This window comes from Rhododendron vialii, chromosome 1a, assembly GCF_030253575.1.
Source record: "Rhododendron vialii isolate Sample 1 chromosome 1a, ASM3025357v1".
Classification (NCBI taxonomy): Eukaryota; Viridiplantae; Streptophyta; class Magnoliopsida; order Ericales; family Ericaceae; genus Rhododendron; species Rhododendron vialii.
The window spans coordinates 48,171,306-48,188,198 of record NC_080557.1 but is presented as its reverse complement, the minus strand read 5'-3'; the positions used below and the strand labels follow the sequence as shown (position 1 = coordinate 48,188,198).

At 38.2% G+C, this 16,893-nt stretch overlaps 1 protein-coding gene across 6 annotated transcripts; it reads left to right on the top strand.

Moving 5' to 3' along the window:
* Nucleotides 1-2,203: 2,203 nt before the first annotated feature.
* On the top strand, nucleotides 2,204-16,540 carry LOC131335956 (hydroxyisourate hydrolase-like). 6 transcript variants are annotated; one of them, XM_058371522.1, is made up of 13 exons: nucleotides 2,204-2,875; nucleotides 3,983-4,046; nucleotides 4,382-4,437; nucleotides 4,524-4,599; nucleotides 4,692-4,763; nucleotides 5,161-5,248; nucleotides 5,349-5,607; nucleotides 5,735-5,850; nucleotides 6,164-6,384; nucleotides 6,535-6,563; nucleotides 6,647-6,734; nucleotides 7,049-7,139; nucleotides 7,454-7,847. In XM_058371522.1, exons 1-13 carry the CDS (start codon nucleotides 2,726-2,728, stop codon nucleotides 7,695-7,697), a joined length of 1,554 nt encoding a protein of 517 aa, XP_058227505.1. In that variant the 5' UTR covers nucleotides 2,204-2,725; the 3' UTR covers nucleotides 7,698-7,847. The 6 variants fall into 6 exon arrangements, with proteins under 6 accessions (XP_058227505.1, XP_058227533.1, XP_058227523.1 ...); XM_058371550.1 differs by lacking the exons at nucleotides 6,535-6,563; nucleotides 6,647-6,734; nucleotides 7,049-7,139; nucleotides 7,454-7,847 and adding exons at nucleotides 15,229-15,257; nucleotides 15,341-15,428; nucleotides 15,706-15,796; nucleotides 16,142-16,540 and having other exon boundaries at nucleotides 2,662-2,875; XM_058371540.1 differs by lacking the exons at nucleotides 7,049-7,139; nucleotides 7,454-7,847 and adding exons at nucleotides 15,706-15,796; nucleotides 16,142-16,540 and having other exon boundaries at nucleotides 2,664-2,875.
* The last annotated feature ends 353 nt before the right edge of the window (nucleotides 16,541-16,893 follow it).

Sequence of the window (16,893 nt, the reverse complement as noted above, 5' to 3'; positions counted from 1 at the left end):
TATTGCCTTGATGCTCTTATTTTCGTGGAAGATTTGTTTGTTTTCTTGGGTTGGTGACGTCATGTTGAAGCCAGTGATGCTGCTTGAGAATGGGGAAGAGGCTAGATTAGTGGGCTGATGATGTTGATTGTGTTACTGCCATGTTTATGTCATAATCCATGTTTGCTCAGTAATTCATCAAAATTTTTGCTTGATTCGTAATTGTTGATAGCTACTGCTTCCTAACAATTGCTGCATTCTTGTGGTAAATTCAGAGCAATTGCAGCGTTTGTTCGTTCTTTACTTTTGCTGTCATTGAGGTGGAACGAAATTAGGAATCTTATGACTTGAGCCCCAAAAGTATGTGGCTCTATAGTTTTATATTTTGCATGCGGAAGTGAATGTTTTAGGATCTAAGTTTCCTTTGCAGATTTGGAAGAGATTTAGGATCTTTCTCTAGATATGGTTAACAGTTGACATCTTAGAAGAATGTTCCGCGTGGTTTCAGTTGCAACTTTTGCATGTGGTTTTACAGTGAATAGAACGTTTGAGAATCTAAATTTTCTCTGCAGATATCAAAGAGATTTAGGATCTTTTCATGGATTTGGTTAGCCTTGACATCTTAATACCATCTTTCCATAAAGGTGTTTAGGTCCGTTTTGAGGATTTCTTTCCAGATGCAAAGTTTAGATTTGGACAACTTTTGGACCATGAGAATTTTTTTCTTTATTTGTTTCTTGTTTTTTCGGTTACTTGGACCAGTTTAGATATTCTTGGTGGGTGAACGTCTTTTGGCATTCTGGTTTTGATGGATATACCAACGCATTCTAACAGCTCTTACCAATTTCTTCACGGACACTCTGCATAAGGATTGCAGCGTTGGGAGAACAATAGCAACATATTTGCATGTAACTATCAGTTCAGATATTGGAAAGAAATTGCCCTTCTTGAAATGCACGGTTTCTGGGCTCCTATGTGAATTAGAGGCCAAAATCTGTGGTGCTTATTTGTGTTTTTGTATGGCATGGATTTAGTTTATGGCATTGACACAGGTAAACCCCAGTTTAATTCAGCTTCATATGCCTTCCTTTCTGAAAACTTGCAAGTTGCAACACCTTGTTCTCCCCACAACCCCCTACTTTAGATGGTTGAATTTCTGTTCTCTATTCCTGGCTAGAGTCTTTCTGGAAGGCAAGACAAAAGGAGCAAGGGACATAGACTTGTTGATGAAGTATGATAACTGCTCATTGCTCCTAGGTTCTTTGAATGTCATAATATATTGGATGATGATCTTGTTTTTTAACAGCATATTGGATGATGATCTTGGCTTTCAGTACTCTGTTGTTTCTTCTTTCAGTTGGGTGCCGTGGAATGAATGGCACAAATGCTACCTGGTATTTCCCATGGTTGCTTTATACACAAATTGCTGTTTTCCTGTATCTGCAAAATCAGCAGCCTAAAACTAATCTACTTGCTTCAAAAAGTCGTCAAATCTCTGTCTGCGCTGGAATTCCATTCCCGTGGAGTTCCAATTCAACTGAGCTGAGCTAGTTCTGGATTCTCAAAAGCATTTTTTTTTATGGTTAAGAATGCCTTCTCATATGTTTGGGGGAGCCTGATTTGTGGAGCCTTAGCTAGAAGTTCTCGTCCATTGTCCTACATTACGAGTACGAGCTGGGCCAGGGATGGTTAATGCACTGTTCAAAGTTGGCTCCAAAAGTTCCGAGAAGTTGCATAATGCTCACCAACTTCGTATCTTCTGATTTCGTTGTTTCTCCCATGAAGAATATGCCGGTGAATGCACATCACACTATTTGCACGCTAAACACCATCCAACTTAGATTCAGAACGTTTGGATGATTACATAGACAACTTCTTCAAGTGATTTGATGCTATGTTTGGATCAGAAGGAAAATGTTAAAGACGAGGGACGTCATTAAGGTTGAAAAAGTGTAATGAAATATGTAAAAAAAAATGTATATAATGTGAAATGTATTGAAAAGTGGAAAAAGCGTATTGGAGTGTCTGTTTTTGTCATTTTCTTTAGTTTAGCGTGTACTGTAAATAGAAAGACCCAAGAAGTAGAAGAATATGTTTTGCTTGTTTAGCCTAGGCAAATCAAAAGCAGCGTGAAATGAGCGCCGGAGTCGGACCCATCAGTTACATTCTTGAGGGTGGATGGAGTACCAAGATTTGCGAGCAATTGAAACTCGTTCTCTACGCCCACTCTGAATAGCTAGATATTTTAGCCCCAGCTAGATATTGTGTGAATAGCTAGATATTTTAGCCCAATGTCACAAATCTCTTTCACAGTTAAAGACAAGGATTGGTTCTTTGGCTCGTGTAAAGAATCAGACCACAAAAGAGCCGTAAGGGTTTTGTCCTCGTAAGAATAAATGAATGGATGAAAACAGACAAGGCGGGAATGGGTTCTTCAAAGGATAGGTAATATTCCATATATAGCTACTAGAGTACGAGCTTGACATTGTGTGAATAGCTAGATTTTTTAGCCGTAGCTAGATATTTTAGCCCAATGTCACAAATCTCTTTCACAGTTAAAGACAAGGATTAGTTCTTTGGCTCGTGTAAAGAATCAGACCACTAAAGAGCCGTTCGGGTTTTGTCCTTGTGATAATAAATGAATGGATGAAAACAGACAAGGAAGGAATGGGTTCTTCAAAGGATAGGTAATATTCCATATATAGCTGCTGGAGTATGAGCTTGAAGTTGAACCAAACAGGACAATATGGTGTCTCTCCTCTCTTTCCCTGTAGTATCTCTTTTGATCATATACTTAGCAGCCCCAGGGGCAGTATTAGTCTTCTGTGCTGAGGATTTCAGCAGACATGACTTCCCGCCTGACTTTGTTTTCGGCTCTGGGACCTCTGCCTACCAGGTATATATGCTTTCCTTATTTGATTTTCGTCCCTTTTTCATTCGCAAGACGTCAAACCGCCTGCCCGTCTTGAAGTAGCAGTTGTGCCCAATGTTGTCAAAACTGGATACACTATTGTGTATCGTTTTTCTCGTTAAACAGAGTAGTCATAAAAGAAAACTCCAATGATACAAAATTTCACGTCTTCAACAGTATAACATGGTTGTATGAGTATCACAAAAATATTTACTTAAATGTAAGAGATGCTTATGTATCTGTTTTACGTCTAAACTTACTTGATCGTAAGATACAACAGTGTATTGTATGCGTATGGTAAGATTTTGTTAATGATAAGGTACGATTAGAGGAACGTATTGATTTTACCTCTAAACGTATCGTGAGATTTTGACAACACCGGTCTTGCCTTCACCTATATGTATTGGCCGCTTTGGGGAACCATACAAATTGGCCTCATGGATTTGTCTTTTGTTTTGTGAGATGGCTCCTCCAAGTTGAAATTTTTTGCATGCTGTATTCTATATCCATTCTGGACATTTTTGGCATCTGTTGTGGAACGCCAACATAACATCACTAGCCACATGCTAGCATTAGGCATGAGAATCAGTTAGCCAAGCATGTTTGCCGTGTGGGCATGCCCCGCTGCATGCTTTCCACAATCTGTTGACAAGCATTGCAATGTGCTGCGAGCATGAGCAGCCCCTGGCTCTGACATAGATCTTGAAAATCAAGCGGTTTTAATGTTTTATAAACTTGTACTATGGCTCAAATCTGTAGTCAAAACTGTCGACAAAAAAAGCAAAAAGGAAAGGAAAGGAAATTACTGTTAACTTAGTAATGTAAAACGATTCCAACTAGTGGTCAGAATTTCTTCGAGTATGGCCTTGAATTGATTTGATGTTTGAGTAAGAGTCATTTTGATTTATAACGCATGCCTATCTCCTACACGGGTATATCCTTGGGACTCCAAGTCCAGAAGGCGCCTCTGAATTACTTGCTCACTCGGAACATGTCTACATCCACTGTTGTCAAAGTTGAATGTACAATAGAATGGCAGAAAGAAAAGTAGATTTCAATGAGATTGAGTGTCTGTGTTTGTGGAAATAAAAGGTTGAGGGAGCGGCATTCGAAGATGGAAGGACTCCAAGCATTTGGGACACCTTTGCTCATGATGGTCGGGTCCTTTTCCTTCCTTTCTTTCTTTCTGATAGAGATAGAAGATTTATTATATATAAAATAACACTCTTGTCTATGCATTCTCGCATTGAATTTCTACGGTAGTCAAAGAAATCAAGATTTGCAAAGTGTACACTGAAACTTTGGCCTCTTTATTTTGTCAAGGTTCTTTCACTACCATTACCTTACACCATCTCAATCTGTTTGTCATGCATCCTTTAATCGAAACAGTTTCATTGGAAGATCAACAATTGCTAGTGTTTTGCTAAGACAAGTCTACAATTTCTTAGTATTTCTCTTGAAAAACTACAATCGTTCGAACTCAAACTTCAGGGAATGCGCATGGAGACACTGGAGACATAGCATGCGATGGGTACCACAAGTACAAGGTGTTTTTTTTTTTTTTTTTTGCATTATTGCTTGAATTGCTCTCTCTCTCTCTCTCTCTGATGTGGTGGTAATAAATCTATTGCAGGAAGACATACAACTAATGGTGGAAACAGGACTGGAGGCCTATAGATTCTCCATAGCATGGTCAAGGCTTATCCCTAGTAAGATCACCTAACTATGTCTCATTTTAACTGAATAAGCAGTCAGCAAATTCTGGTTTGCTTATTATGCTAGTGCATATTTTCTTAACCAGATGGAAGAGGACCAGTGAACCCAAAGGGTTTGGAATACTACAACAACTTCATCAATGAACTAATCAGATATGGTCAGCCTTATTTGTTCGTAAACATTTTCGCTAATGTTTGCTTAGCGTTTGAATGTTCTAACTAATAGAGGAAATAACACAGCATCTATTTTTCTGTAAAGAAAAAAAAAAGTAATTTCATATAGTAACCAAACAACACCTCAAAACTCTTTAAGCTCTCCCACTATGTTACATGTAGTTGGGTGCGTGTCAAAACCTCGTGCCTTCCGAAACTTGAATCTTAGGATGCTGGGATTTGTGTCCAAATGTTGGGTATAGGCTTGGACATGTCCTACACCCTTAATCTTGTCATATCCGTCGGACATAGTGCTTTCGAGTGCGTAGAAGAGTCCATGTATCACTTCTTTCCGGCTTTGTTTCTCTCCCACTGATCTATGTTGCAGTAAATATCAAACAGGAATCCAACCACATGTTACACTGGTGCACTCTGATCTACCACAGGCTCTTGAAGATGAATACGGAGGATGGATTAGTCGAAAAGTTGTGTATGGTGCTGAACTTGCATTCTCTTCTTTATCACTTTACGCTATTCAAACAACCTATGCAATTTTTGATGTAACGGAAATCGCCTATTTGTGGGTGCAGGAAAGATTTCACAGCATATGCTGATGTGTGCTTCAGACAATTTGGCGATAGGATTTCGTATTGGAATACCTTTAATGAGGCCAATGTATTTGTTTTGGGAGGTTATGATGTGGGATTTACACCCCCAACGCGATGCTCTCCCCCGTTTGGAATAGCGAATTGTTCTAAAGGCAACTCCTCGTCTGAGCCATACATTGCTGCCCATAATATCTTGCTGGCTCATGCATCGGCTGCAAGTTTGTACAAGAACAAGTACCAGGTATTACAAGAGATAGTATAGCTATTGTTCTTTATATTTCTCAAGGAAACAAAATTCCTCTCCTTTAATTGTGGTGGCAATGAGGGAAAAAATGACCGTAATTGTTTGGGGAGATGTTATGTTACAGGGCAGGCAAAAAGGATTCATAGGAATAAATATCTTTGCTTATTGGTTTGTCCCTTACACTAATGCAACAGAGGATGTTGTAGCAACGCAACGAGCCAAAGACTTTATGATTGGGTGGTGAGTCGCAAACAACAAAGTGATTTATGCATCTTGAATTAATGTATGTTCACATATGGAAGCCTCTGTTTGGTTGCTGTTTCAGAATCATAACATTTTTCACGAATCTTGTTTTCTTAACAGAATCCAAAACTTGTTTTAAGAACTTATTTTGAAGAAAAAACCAGTTTGTTTTGAAGAAAGAATCAGTTTTTAAGGAAAACCCAAAAAGATGTTTTCAAATCCTCGGGAAAAAAAAAGTTTTTTCTTGAACCGAAACTCCCCTGAATGTTAAAAACGTTATTGATCACTCTTTTGTCAATGGTTGCTGCAGGTTTGTCAATCCCCTTGTATTTGGAGACTATCCTGACATAGTGAAGAAGAATGCAGGCACAAGAATTCCAGCCTTCAGCAACCTTGAATCCAAACAAGTCAAAGGTTCATTTGACTTCGTAGGTGTTAACCATTACTTCACAGGTTACATCAAGAACAATCCAAACAAACTGAAAATGGACAACAGGGACTTCAATGCAGATATGGCGGCCGATATGATATGTATGTTACTCCATGTACTTACCAAACTCGATTAAGACTACAAATGAGCTTGATTTAATTCTTGCTTCAATCAATGTTTTCTGATTTACATATGAAGATTTTGTGTCCACGCAGTAATGTCTGATTGATGGATCTTTTTTATTGTTGCAGTTGTGCATGGTGATACACCACCAGATCAGGTGAGGAACGGAGGAAATTCATGAAGCTGTTTTTAAAGTTCTCATGATTATTCATTCTACTGATCAGTTTTTTTTTGACTCAGTTACCCATCACATTCTCGGGTCTGGCTGAAGTTTTGGAGTATTTCAAGCAAGTTTATGGCAACCCTCCTATTTACATCCATGAAAACGGTACCTCTTTCTCTTTCCCTCCCTCTCCATGTCTCATTTAAATATGTGATATAGTAAATGTTAGCTACTGATATCCCATTGACCGAAGTTTGAGGAATTCGGTGATCTAATGGGTACGAAAGAGAGAATTCTATGAAGGGCTATGAAACATCATCATGATTCTCTTTCACTCTTATAACATTTCACTGTTTCCTGTTTTCATTTACACTTAACATTTGACTCTTGTACCTTTATTAAGAACTTCTTTACTAGCTTCTTTTGTGACAGTGTAATGATCATGTAGTTATTGAGACTCCTCCCACTTGTTTTGATAGGTCTACAAACACTACATAGTTCAACATTGGATGACATGCCAAGGGTGAAGTATTTGTGTGGTTTCATCGGGAGTCTGCTTGATGCTTTGAGGTATGTCTATTTTAAAATCAAGTTCATCCGTGTAGATAAAAGCCTATATATAGCAGCCAATAGGTCTTTTTCTTCCCGGGATTTTGGGTTAAATTATGTTTTGGCTGATAGAATCTGATGCATGGAACTACAAATGAAGAAAACCTGAACACATAAATAACAACGTATGACTTATGCATAAACCCTTCTGTAAGGAAATATTATGGTTAAAGAGAAGAGGATAGGAATTCGAATTACCACCACTATCAAAGGTTTTTCATCTTCATTATTTTGCCCTAATGTTTTCTTTCTTTAAATTTGTTTAATCATTGAAGGAATGGATCAAATGCAAGAGGGTATTTCATATGGTCCTTCTTGGACGTATTTGAGTTATTGGATGGCTACAATTCAGCCTTTGGCTTGTACTATGTGGATATGGATGACAAGGATTTGAAAAGATACCCTAAACTCTCCGCGCATTGGTACTCCAAGTTCTTGAAGGGAAGGGCAATCAATCCGGATGCCGTACTTGAATTTGAGACTATTTCCTCTATTTCTCAAACTCGCTCTTCCCAGTAGTTTGTTTTCTTTTGGCACAAACTGCATTGTTACTGTTTTCAACTGAATGTCTGTAATGTGTATTTGGCATGTAACAACAATGCTCTATTTCTAATGGTTGCGAGAGAGTCCCAAACTGTTAGAATTTATGTTTATTCGGTCTCAACGTTAGCTTTCTTATGTTTATATATATATATATATATATATATATATATATATATATATATATATATATATATATATATATATATATCCAATATCGCAATAGTTTTGTGAACATGAAGACATCTCGCGTTCAACTCATGTTAGTTTTTAAGAGAGTGGCCGTTTTCCCGTATCTGCAGGATCAGCAATATGACTAATCTGCTTGCTTCAACACGTTTCCAAATCTCTTTCTGCTGCGGAATTCCATTTCTATGGAGTTGATCCAGTTCAACTGAGCTGAGATAGTTCTGGACTCACAAAGCGTTTTTGAAGGTTGAGATTACCCCCTTTGAAATTGTATGTTTGGGGGAGCCTGATTCTGTTGAGCCTAACAGTTCTTGTTCATTATCCCACATTACAAACATTCAGTACAAGCTGGGGCCAGGGATGATTACTGCACTAAACAAAACGGAGGGTTTGCCAGGTCGTTTAACTTCAAGGCCTCGGTATTAATTGAGAGGTCCGCAAGTTGGCCCGGTCATCCGGTTATGAAAAAAAAGTTTGCTCCAAAAATTCCATAATGCTAACGAACTTTCTGTCTTTTGATTTGGTTGTTTCTCCCATGAATAAGAATATGCTGTGAGAGAATGAACGTCACACCAAACACCATCCAACTTAGGTTAGTACATTTTGATGATAACATAGACAACCTCTTTAAGAGAGTTTATGCTATGTTTGGATCAAAAAAGAAAAGGGAAAAGGACGAGCAAATTGAAAATGAAGTTACGAACACGTGGTTTTACTTGTTTGGCCAAGGCAAATGAAAATAATAAAGGAATTTCAAAAAAGAGATACTCTTTACTACTCCTATTTCCTTTAGGGTGTGTTTGGAAAGTGTGGATGGAAAGAAAGAGAAAATTTTAAAAAATTCCCTTCTCTTATTTGGGTAAAGTTTTGCTGGCCACAAAGTTTTGCTCTTGGCCATGAAGAAATGCTTTTGATCGCAAAGTTTTACTCTTAGCCGCAAAAAATTACTCATGATCGCAAAGCGTTGACTACTTCGATGACGAGTGTGACGGAAAAAAATTGCCACCACCACTATGGTGAATGAGTCCGTTGAACATGGTTGTCGCTCTAGGCTCCACCATCTACGTCCTCGGTGGTATCGTAAGAAACAAAACTAAAACTACAGAAGAAAAGGAATCCTTCTTCACTAAAGAAGAATTCAAAGCATGCTTCGACTTTTGCCGCGATGTCCTATATTTCGAGGCTAATAACCAAAGTCATTATCATCGTGTCAAAGCTGAAGAAGAAGAAGAAGAAGAAGAAGAAGAAACAGAGGTGGAGGGTTGGAAGCTGTTGCACGCATGCGTATAAAAATAAAAATAAACAGTTTAGCGAATTTTTATTCAAATCTGAAAAACATAAGGGAAATACTGAATCTAAAATATATATAATGGATACAAATCGTACCCGTGTTACACACGGTGTCCTTAAAATAGATTTAAAATAGATTCACCGTCTCACCGAGATGCCAGAGGTTTTAGTAGACGTCTATCTCCCAAGATGTAACCGATTGAAAGCTAAGTGTGCACCACACTTGAGCTTATTTTGAATTGAAATTCTGTGCGCAGTATTCTCTCATATGAAAAATCAAAAACACAAAAAGTTTACAGAAAAAGAGGTTAGTGTATCACTGGAATATTTTTCTTCTATACATCTCATGCAAAGGATGCCTATCTATAGGCAAAAGAGAACCGCAGAATTGAAAGAAGAATTCAATGCTTCTTCAACAGTTGGGCATAACTATTAAATGCAAAGCTAGCATTTATTGAGTTCCATTGACAATTGTCATGGAAGAGCTTCCAGCTCCTGCTGCAAAACTTATTATGGTTTTTGGCTACTGCTAGCATTTAGTTCGGGCAAGAAACAACAGTGTAAGCCCAAATCAAAATACTCAGCTCTAACTATGATTCACAATTTTCCATTCAATCCTCAATGGTTTTTGTTCTTTTCTTTTGTGGATTCCGTTCTGCTTTCTTTCTAAATCTTTTTTTTTTCAAAAAGAAGGTAATTCAAAGCTCAGATATAATGAAAATGAAAAATAATTTTTTAAATTTTTTTCACCGTTTAAAAGATCTTAATGAGATTTATCAAACAAGATTCATATTGGTAGGAAAATTATTTACGTAAATACATGATTTTTGAGCTTGAAATTACCTTTCTTTTTTATAAGTTCTTTTTTTTAGAAAGTGGAACACCTCCAACCCGCTAACATAGGAGATTATAAATCCACTTGGACCCATCTCTCGAGGTGTCCGGGTCCCATTTAATTTTTTGGGCAAATTTTTGGCTCAAACTTGCCCAAAAAATTATATGAACAAAATCTATTTTTCTAACAATCCCCCACGTGAATGAAATTTACAGAAACTCAGGCAGAAACTCCCGCAGACAAGAGTGAGTACATGGGATGATTCCCGTAGACAAGAAAGTAGCTTTTGGCTTTCAACCTTCCTTTGTGACAGGTGTTTACTGGCTGATTGCCATCCCTATGGACCGTGATTTTGGAAGGAATGTAAAAGAAAGGTCTCTTTCTTGTAAGGAAATTTTAGCACAATGTTACAAATATCTCTCATAAAATGCATGGATATAAATTCTTTGGTCGTGTAAGATAATCAGACCACACAAGAGCCGTGTGGGTATTGTCCACATATGCATAAATGAACGGATGAAAACAGAGAACACGGGAGTCGGGAAATAGGATGAGGAGAAATGTTTGGTACGCTACATATTTTCACTATATATTCACATTCACGGGTCCATTTTGAGTTCTATAAAAATATAAAAAATATATTTATAAATTTTAAAATATTATTTTATAAGATCATGTAAAAAATCAGTTTCAACGAATATCAGTAAGTATTATTTTTTGATTCGTAAGTCAGTAAGTATTATTTTTGAATTCGTAGGAATTCTTACGAATCCAAAAATAATACTTTACCGATATCCGTTAGAACATATTTTTTATAAGATTCTATAATACTAATATTTTAAAATTTATAGATATTTTTGGGTATTTTTGTGAGTTTGAAATGATCGCCACGTGCGGATCAAAAAAAAAAAAAAATGATCGCCACGTAAGATTAAGATGTAGTGTACCGAGCATCTCTCATGGGATTAGTCCATATAGCTACTGATGAGGGAGTGTGAGGTTGAATCTGAACCGAGGAGGGAGAGGAGAGAATATGGTGGCCCTTTCTTCTTTCCCTCTGGTATCTCTTGTGCTCATATACTTATCAGCGCCAGGGGCAATACTAGTCTTGTGCGCTGAAGAGTTCAGTAGAAATGACTTCCCACTTGACTTTGTTTTCGGCTCCGGGACCTCTGCCTACCAGGTACATATGCTTTCCTTGTTGATTTTCATCCCTTATCTTATCGTAAGACGGCACACGGACTACCCATCTCGAAGTAGTAGCCGTGCCCGATGTTGTCAAACCGGGATATGTATTGTGTGTCGTCTTTGTTGGGTCACGGCTTCGACCCCAATCCCCGCCACAAACACAGGCACGAAAATAAAGAAGAAGAGCAACACAACTGAGTGGTTCGGCCAAACAACCGGCCTACATCCACGGGGAGGGGGGTTTCACTATATCGAGAAATTACACTTGTGAGATTTGCTTCACAATCACTCACTCTCTCCTCTCAATACAATGGAACTCTCCTCTCAATCTTTCTCTCGGTCTCTCCTGCTCTCTCTCTTTCTCACAGTCACACACACACACCTCACAAAGAGCAAATGAGGATACAAGGGAAAAATACAAAGGAGAGCAAACATGGGCCTAACCAGCCCAATAACAAAACCTTGGCCCACTGGGGTGGACCCAACACGTCTTTCTTTCTTGTTAAAGAGCTTATCATAAGTTCAGAAAACCATTATACCATACTATGTAAAATGCATAATCTACTGCAAATGTTGAAAGAGAACTCTTTAAACATCTAACATGCTCTAGTCGCAAGATTTTTGGTTTCATGTTTGGCTTTTTTGCATCATGGAGCGTAAGAGTGTCACAAGATTATTTTCTTAAATTTAAAATGTACCGGTTTTAGCTCTAACCGTACTGAATTGTAAGATAAGCATTGTATTGTATGCGTAAGTTTAGAGATATGTATCGATTTTTCCTCTAACCGGCTATGTAAGATTTTTACAACAATGGAAGTATTGACCACTTTGGCGCACCCTACAAATTGGCCTCATGCGTTTGTGTTCGTTTTGTAAGATGGCGTCTTCCGCATCTTTTGTAGGATGCCAACATTTGCACTTGGTGTAGGCACTAGCCACATGCTAGCATTAGGCATGACAGGCAGTTAGCAAACCATGTTTGCCTGGTGGGCATGCCCAGGCCGCCTGCTTGCCACAATCTTCTGACAAGTCCAGAAGGCGCCTCCAAAGTAGTTGCTCACTTGGAACATATCTGCATCCATAGCTTTATAAGTTGAAAATAAAACCAAAAAAATAAAGGCAGAAAGAAGGAAGATTTTGATGAACCATGCGTGTGTATGTTGTTGTGTTTGTGTACAAAAAAGGTTGAGGGAGCGGCATTTGAAGATGGAAGAACTCCAAGCATTTGGGACACCTTTGCTCATGATGGTTTGTTTTTGTGTCATTCGTTCCTTTATCAGAAGAACACTTTCATTGGAAGATCAACAATTGCTATTTTGCTAAGACAAGTCTACAATTTCTTAATATCATTTCTCTTGAAACACTATAATTGTTGCAACTCAAACTTCAGGGAATGTGCATGGAGACACTGGAGACATAGCATGCGATGGGTACCACAAGTACAAGGTGTTTGCATTAATGCTTGATCTCTCTCTCTCTCTCTCTCTCTCTCTCTCTCTCTCTCTCTCTGATGTGGTGGGAAATACTCTATTGCAGGAAGACGTACAACTAATGGTGGAAACAGGACTGGAGGCCTATAGATTCTCCATAGCATGGTCAAGGCTTATCCCCTGTAAGATCAACTAACTATATCTCATGCTAACTGACATAAGCAATCATAAAATTTCTGGTTTGTTTCTTATGCTTGTGGTCATTCTGTTTACTAGATGGAAGAGGACCAGTGAATCCGAAGGGTCTGGAATATTACAGCAACTTTATCAATGAACTTATTAGAAACGGTCAGCCTTATTCTTCTTATACATGAACCACTGTTTGGTTAGCATTTGAATGTTCTAACTAATTGAGAAGATACCAGCGCATCTATTTTTCTCTTCTTTACAAGAAAGAAAAAAGAATTTTTAAACGTTAACCAAACAACACCTCAAAACTCTTTAAAAGCGCCCCACTATGTAACATGGACTCAGGTGCGTGTCCAAACGTCATGCCTTTCTAATTATAAATCTTAGGATACCGGGCTTTCGTCCAAAAGATGGGTAATGGTGTGGGGACATGTCCTACAGACTTATTTGTATTGTTTATATGTATAATGGAACAAGTGTTTTACATTATCGTAGGGCCTAAAGGAACTATAAAATTTCTATCTCGCATCCACGTAGTAATGTCTAGATTCTAGGTAATTTCAGCCTTTTTCCTTCAATTATGTCATAAAAATTATACGAAATTCTAGTGTCCAAACTGGGTACGGTATTGGACGCATATCTTACACCCTTACTCTTGTCATATCCGTCGGAGATGGTGCTTTGGAGTATATAGAAGCTATGAAGCACCGACACCTCTAAAGGTTGACATATTGCATTGTCGGACACGGGGACACGGTCCCATAATTTATTTTAAATTTTTGAGAGGGACACGGCTGGGGACACCGATGGGGACACGGCGGGGGGTCAAAGTGTATTTTTTTAAATTATGGGGGTCAAATTGTAATTTGTTTAAAATTTTAGGGGTCAAAATATACTTTTTTTAAAAATTGGGGGTCAAACTGTAATTTTTCAATAGGGTTGTATTGAACTTATGGATGTCTTGTTTTGTTTGAATGGTATTGGAACTATGGATTTTTCATTTTGTCCACATTTTGCCATTTAAACTTGGGAAAAAAATTAAAAATATATAAATAAATATACACATGCGCGTGTCCCCCGCCGTGTCCGTGTCCGTATCCGTGCATCATAGCATAGAAGTGTCCATGTATCACTGCTCTCCTGCTTCTCTTTCTCTCCCACTGATCTTTGTTTAAACATATATATCAAGCAGGAATCCAACCACATGTTACACTGGTGCACTCTGATCTACCACAGGCTCTTGAAGATGAATACGGAGGATGGATTAGTCGAAAAGTTGTGTATGGTGCTGAACTTGCATTCTCTTCTGCATCACTTTAAGCTATTCGAACAACCTATGCAATTTTTTATGTAATGAAAATCACCTATGTGTGGTTACAGGAAAGATTTCACAGCATATGCTGATGTGTGCTTCAGAGAATTTGGTGATAGGATTTTACACTGGAGTACCTTTAATGAGGCCAACATATTTGTCTTGGGAGGTTATGATGTGGGATTTACACCCCCAAACAGATGCTCTCCCCCATTTGGAGTAGCAAACTGTTCTAAAGGTAACTCCTCATCTGAGCCATACATTGCTGCTCACAATATCTTGCTGGCTCATGCATCGGCTGCAAGTTTGTACAAGAACAAGTACCAGGTATTGTTCTTATCTTTCTGAAGTAAAAAAGTTCCTCTCCTTTAATTGTGGTGGCAATGAAGGAAGAAATGACCATTATTGTTGGAGGAAATGTTATGTTACAGGGAAAGCAAAAAGGACTCATAGGAATAAATATCTTTGCTTATTGGCTGGTCCCTTGTACTAATGCAACAGAGGATGTTATAGCAACGCAACGAGCCAATGACTTTTTCATTGGGTGGTGAGTGACAAACAAATATAGATTTATGTATCTTCAACTAACATATGTCACCTATAAAAGCCTCGGTTTGGTGGTTGTTTCAAAATTAGAATATATTTCACGAAACCCTGCGTAAAGTTAAACCCGTAGTTGGTCACTCTTTGTCTTTGGTTGTTGCAGGTTTGTCAATCCCCTTGTATTTGGAGACTATCCTAACATAGTGAGGAAGAATGCAGGCACAAGAATTCCAGCCTTCACCAACCTCGAATCCCAACAAGTCAAGGGCTCATTTGACTTCCTAGGACTTAACCATTACGCCACACTGTACATCAAGGACAATCCAAACAAACTGAATTTGGATATCAGGGACTTCAATGCAGATATGGCAGTCGATATGATATGTATGTTACTCCATATACTTGCCAAACTCGATCAAGACTACTTACGAGCTTGATTTAATTCTTGCTTCAATCAACGTTTTCTGATTTGCATATTAAGAATTTTTGTCTACGCACTAATGTCTGATTGATGGATCTTTTTTATTGTTGCAGCTGTGCACGGTGATACACCACCAGATCAGGTTAGGGATGGAGGAAAATTCATGAAGTTGGTTTCACAATTCTCAGGGTTTGTTCATTGTACTAATTATTCTGTTTAACTCAGTTCCCCATTGCACCCTCGGGCCTGGTTGGAGTTTTGGAGTACTTCAAGCAAGTTTATGGCAACCCTCCTATTTACATCCATGAAAACGGTCCATCTCTCTCCATGTGTATTTGAATATATAAAATAGTAAACGTCCTCACATTGACCAAAGTTTGAGGAATTGGGTGATCAAATGGTTATGAAGGAAATAGGTTGATGAAACATCATCCTTATTCTCTTCACCCTTAGACATTCTATCTGTTTTCGGTTTTCATTCACACTTAACATTTGAGTTTTGTACCTTGATTAAGAACTTTTCAACCATCATCTTTCGTGACGGTGAATGATCATGTGATTACTGAGACTCCTCCCACTTGTTCTGATAGGTCAACAGACACGACGTAATTCAACATTGGATGACATGCCAAGGGTGAACTATTTGCGTGGTTTCATTGGGGGTTTACTTGATGCTTTGAGGTACGTCTATTTTAAAATCAAGTATGTAAATAAAAGCCTATAGCAGTCAACTGGTCTTTTTCTTCCGGAGATTTGGGGCCAAATTATAACCCATCTGTTTTAATTTACAGAATGATAGAATCTTAAGCATGGAACTACAAATTAAGGAAATCTGAACATATAAATAAGAACATTTGACTTTTTCATAAACCCTTCTGTAAGGAAATACACATGGTTAAAGATAGGGATTTGAATTGCCACTACAATGAAAGGTTTTGTAATATAAATTGATTTGATAATTTCATTCTTTGAGACACTTATTTTGCCCTTGTGTTTTCTTTCTTTAAATTTGTTATTTTATTGAAGGAATGGATCAAATGCAAGAGGGTATTTCACGTGGTCCTTCTTGGATGTATTTGAGTTATTGGATGGCTACAACTCAGCCTTTGGCCTGTACTATGTGGATTTTGATGACAAGGATTTGAAAAGATACCCTAAACGCTCTGCACATTGGTATTCCAACTTCTTGAAGGGAATGAGAATCGGTCCAGACGCTGTATTCGAAGCTGAGACCATTTCCTCTCTTTCTCAATCACACTCTTCGCAGTAGTTTTTGCTTTGTAGTATGGCAGCATTGTAGTTATGTATTAGCTGAATGCTGCTAATGTGTATTTTGGCATGTAGCATCAATGCTCTGTTTCTAATTGTTGTGAGATAGTCCAGAATTGTTGGATTTATATTTTATTTATCGACTTCATTAGCTCCCTTTGGTTTTTCATACTCACCAGGGTAGCACAACAGTTTAATGAACATGCAGATCTCTATCTTAATCTGCCCAATACCCTCTGTGCGTGTGTGTGTGCGTGTGTGTGTGTGAGAGAGAGAGAGAGAGAGAGAGAGAGAGAGAATCTCTTCAACTTTATGGAATCATCTTTGCACTTGTTTGGGAAATTTGACCCGAACAAATGGAAATGCGGTTGCTCTATAACCAAGCAAATTCTTTTGGCATCATCTAAGCTCCTGGGCACTGCACCAGTTGACAGTGATCACAAGAAAATTTGTATATTCTCAAAGTCGAGGCTAGCTTCGGCAAATAAGTTCCATAATTTTAAGAACAT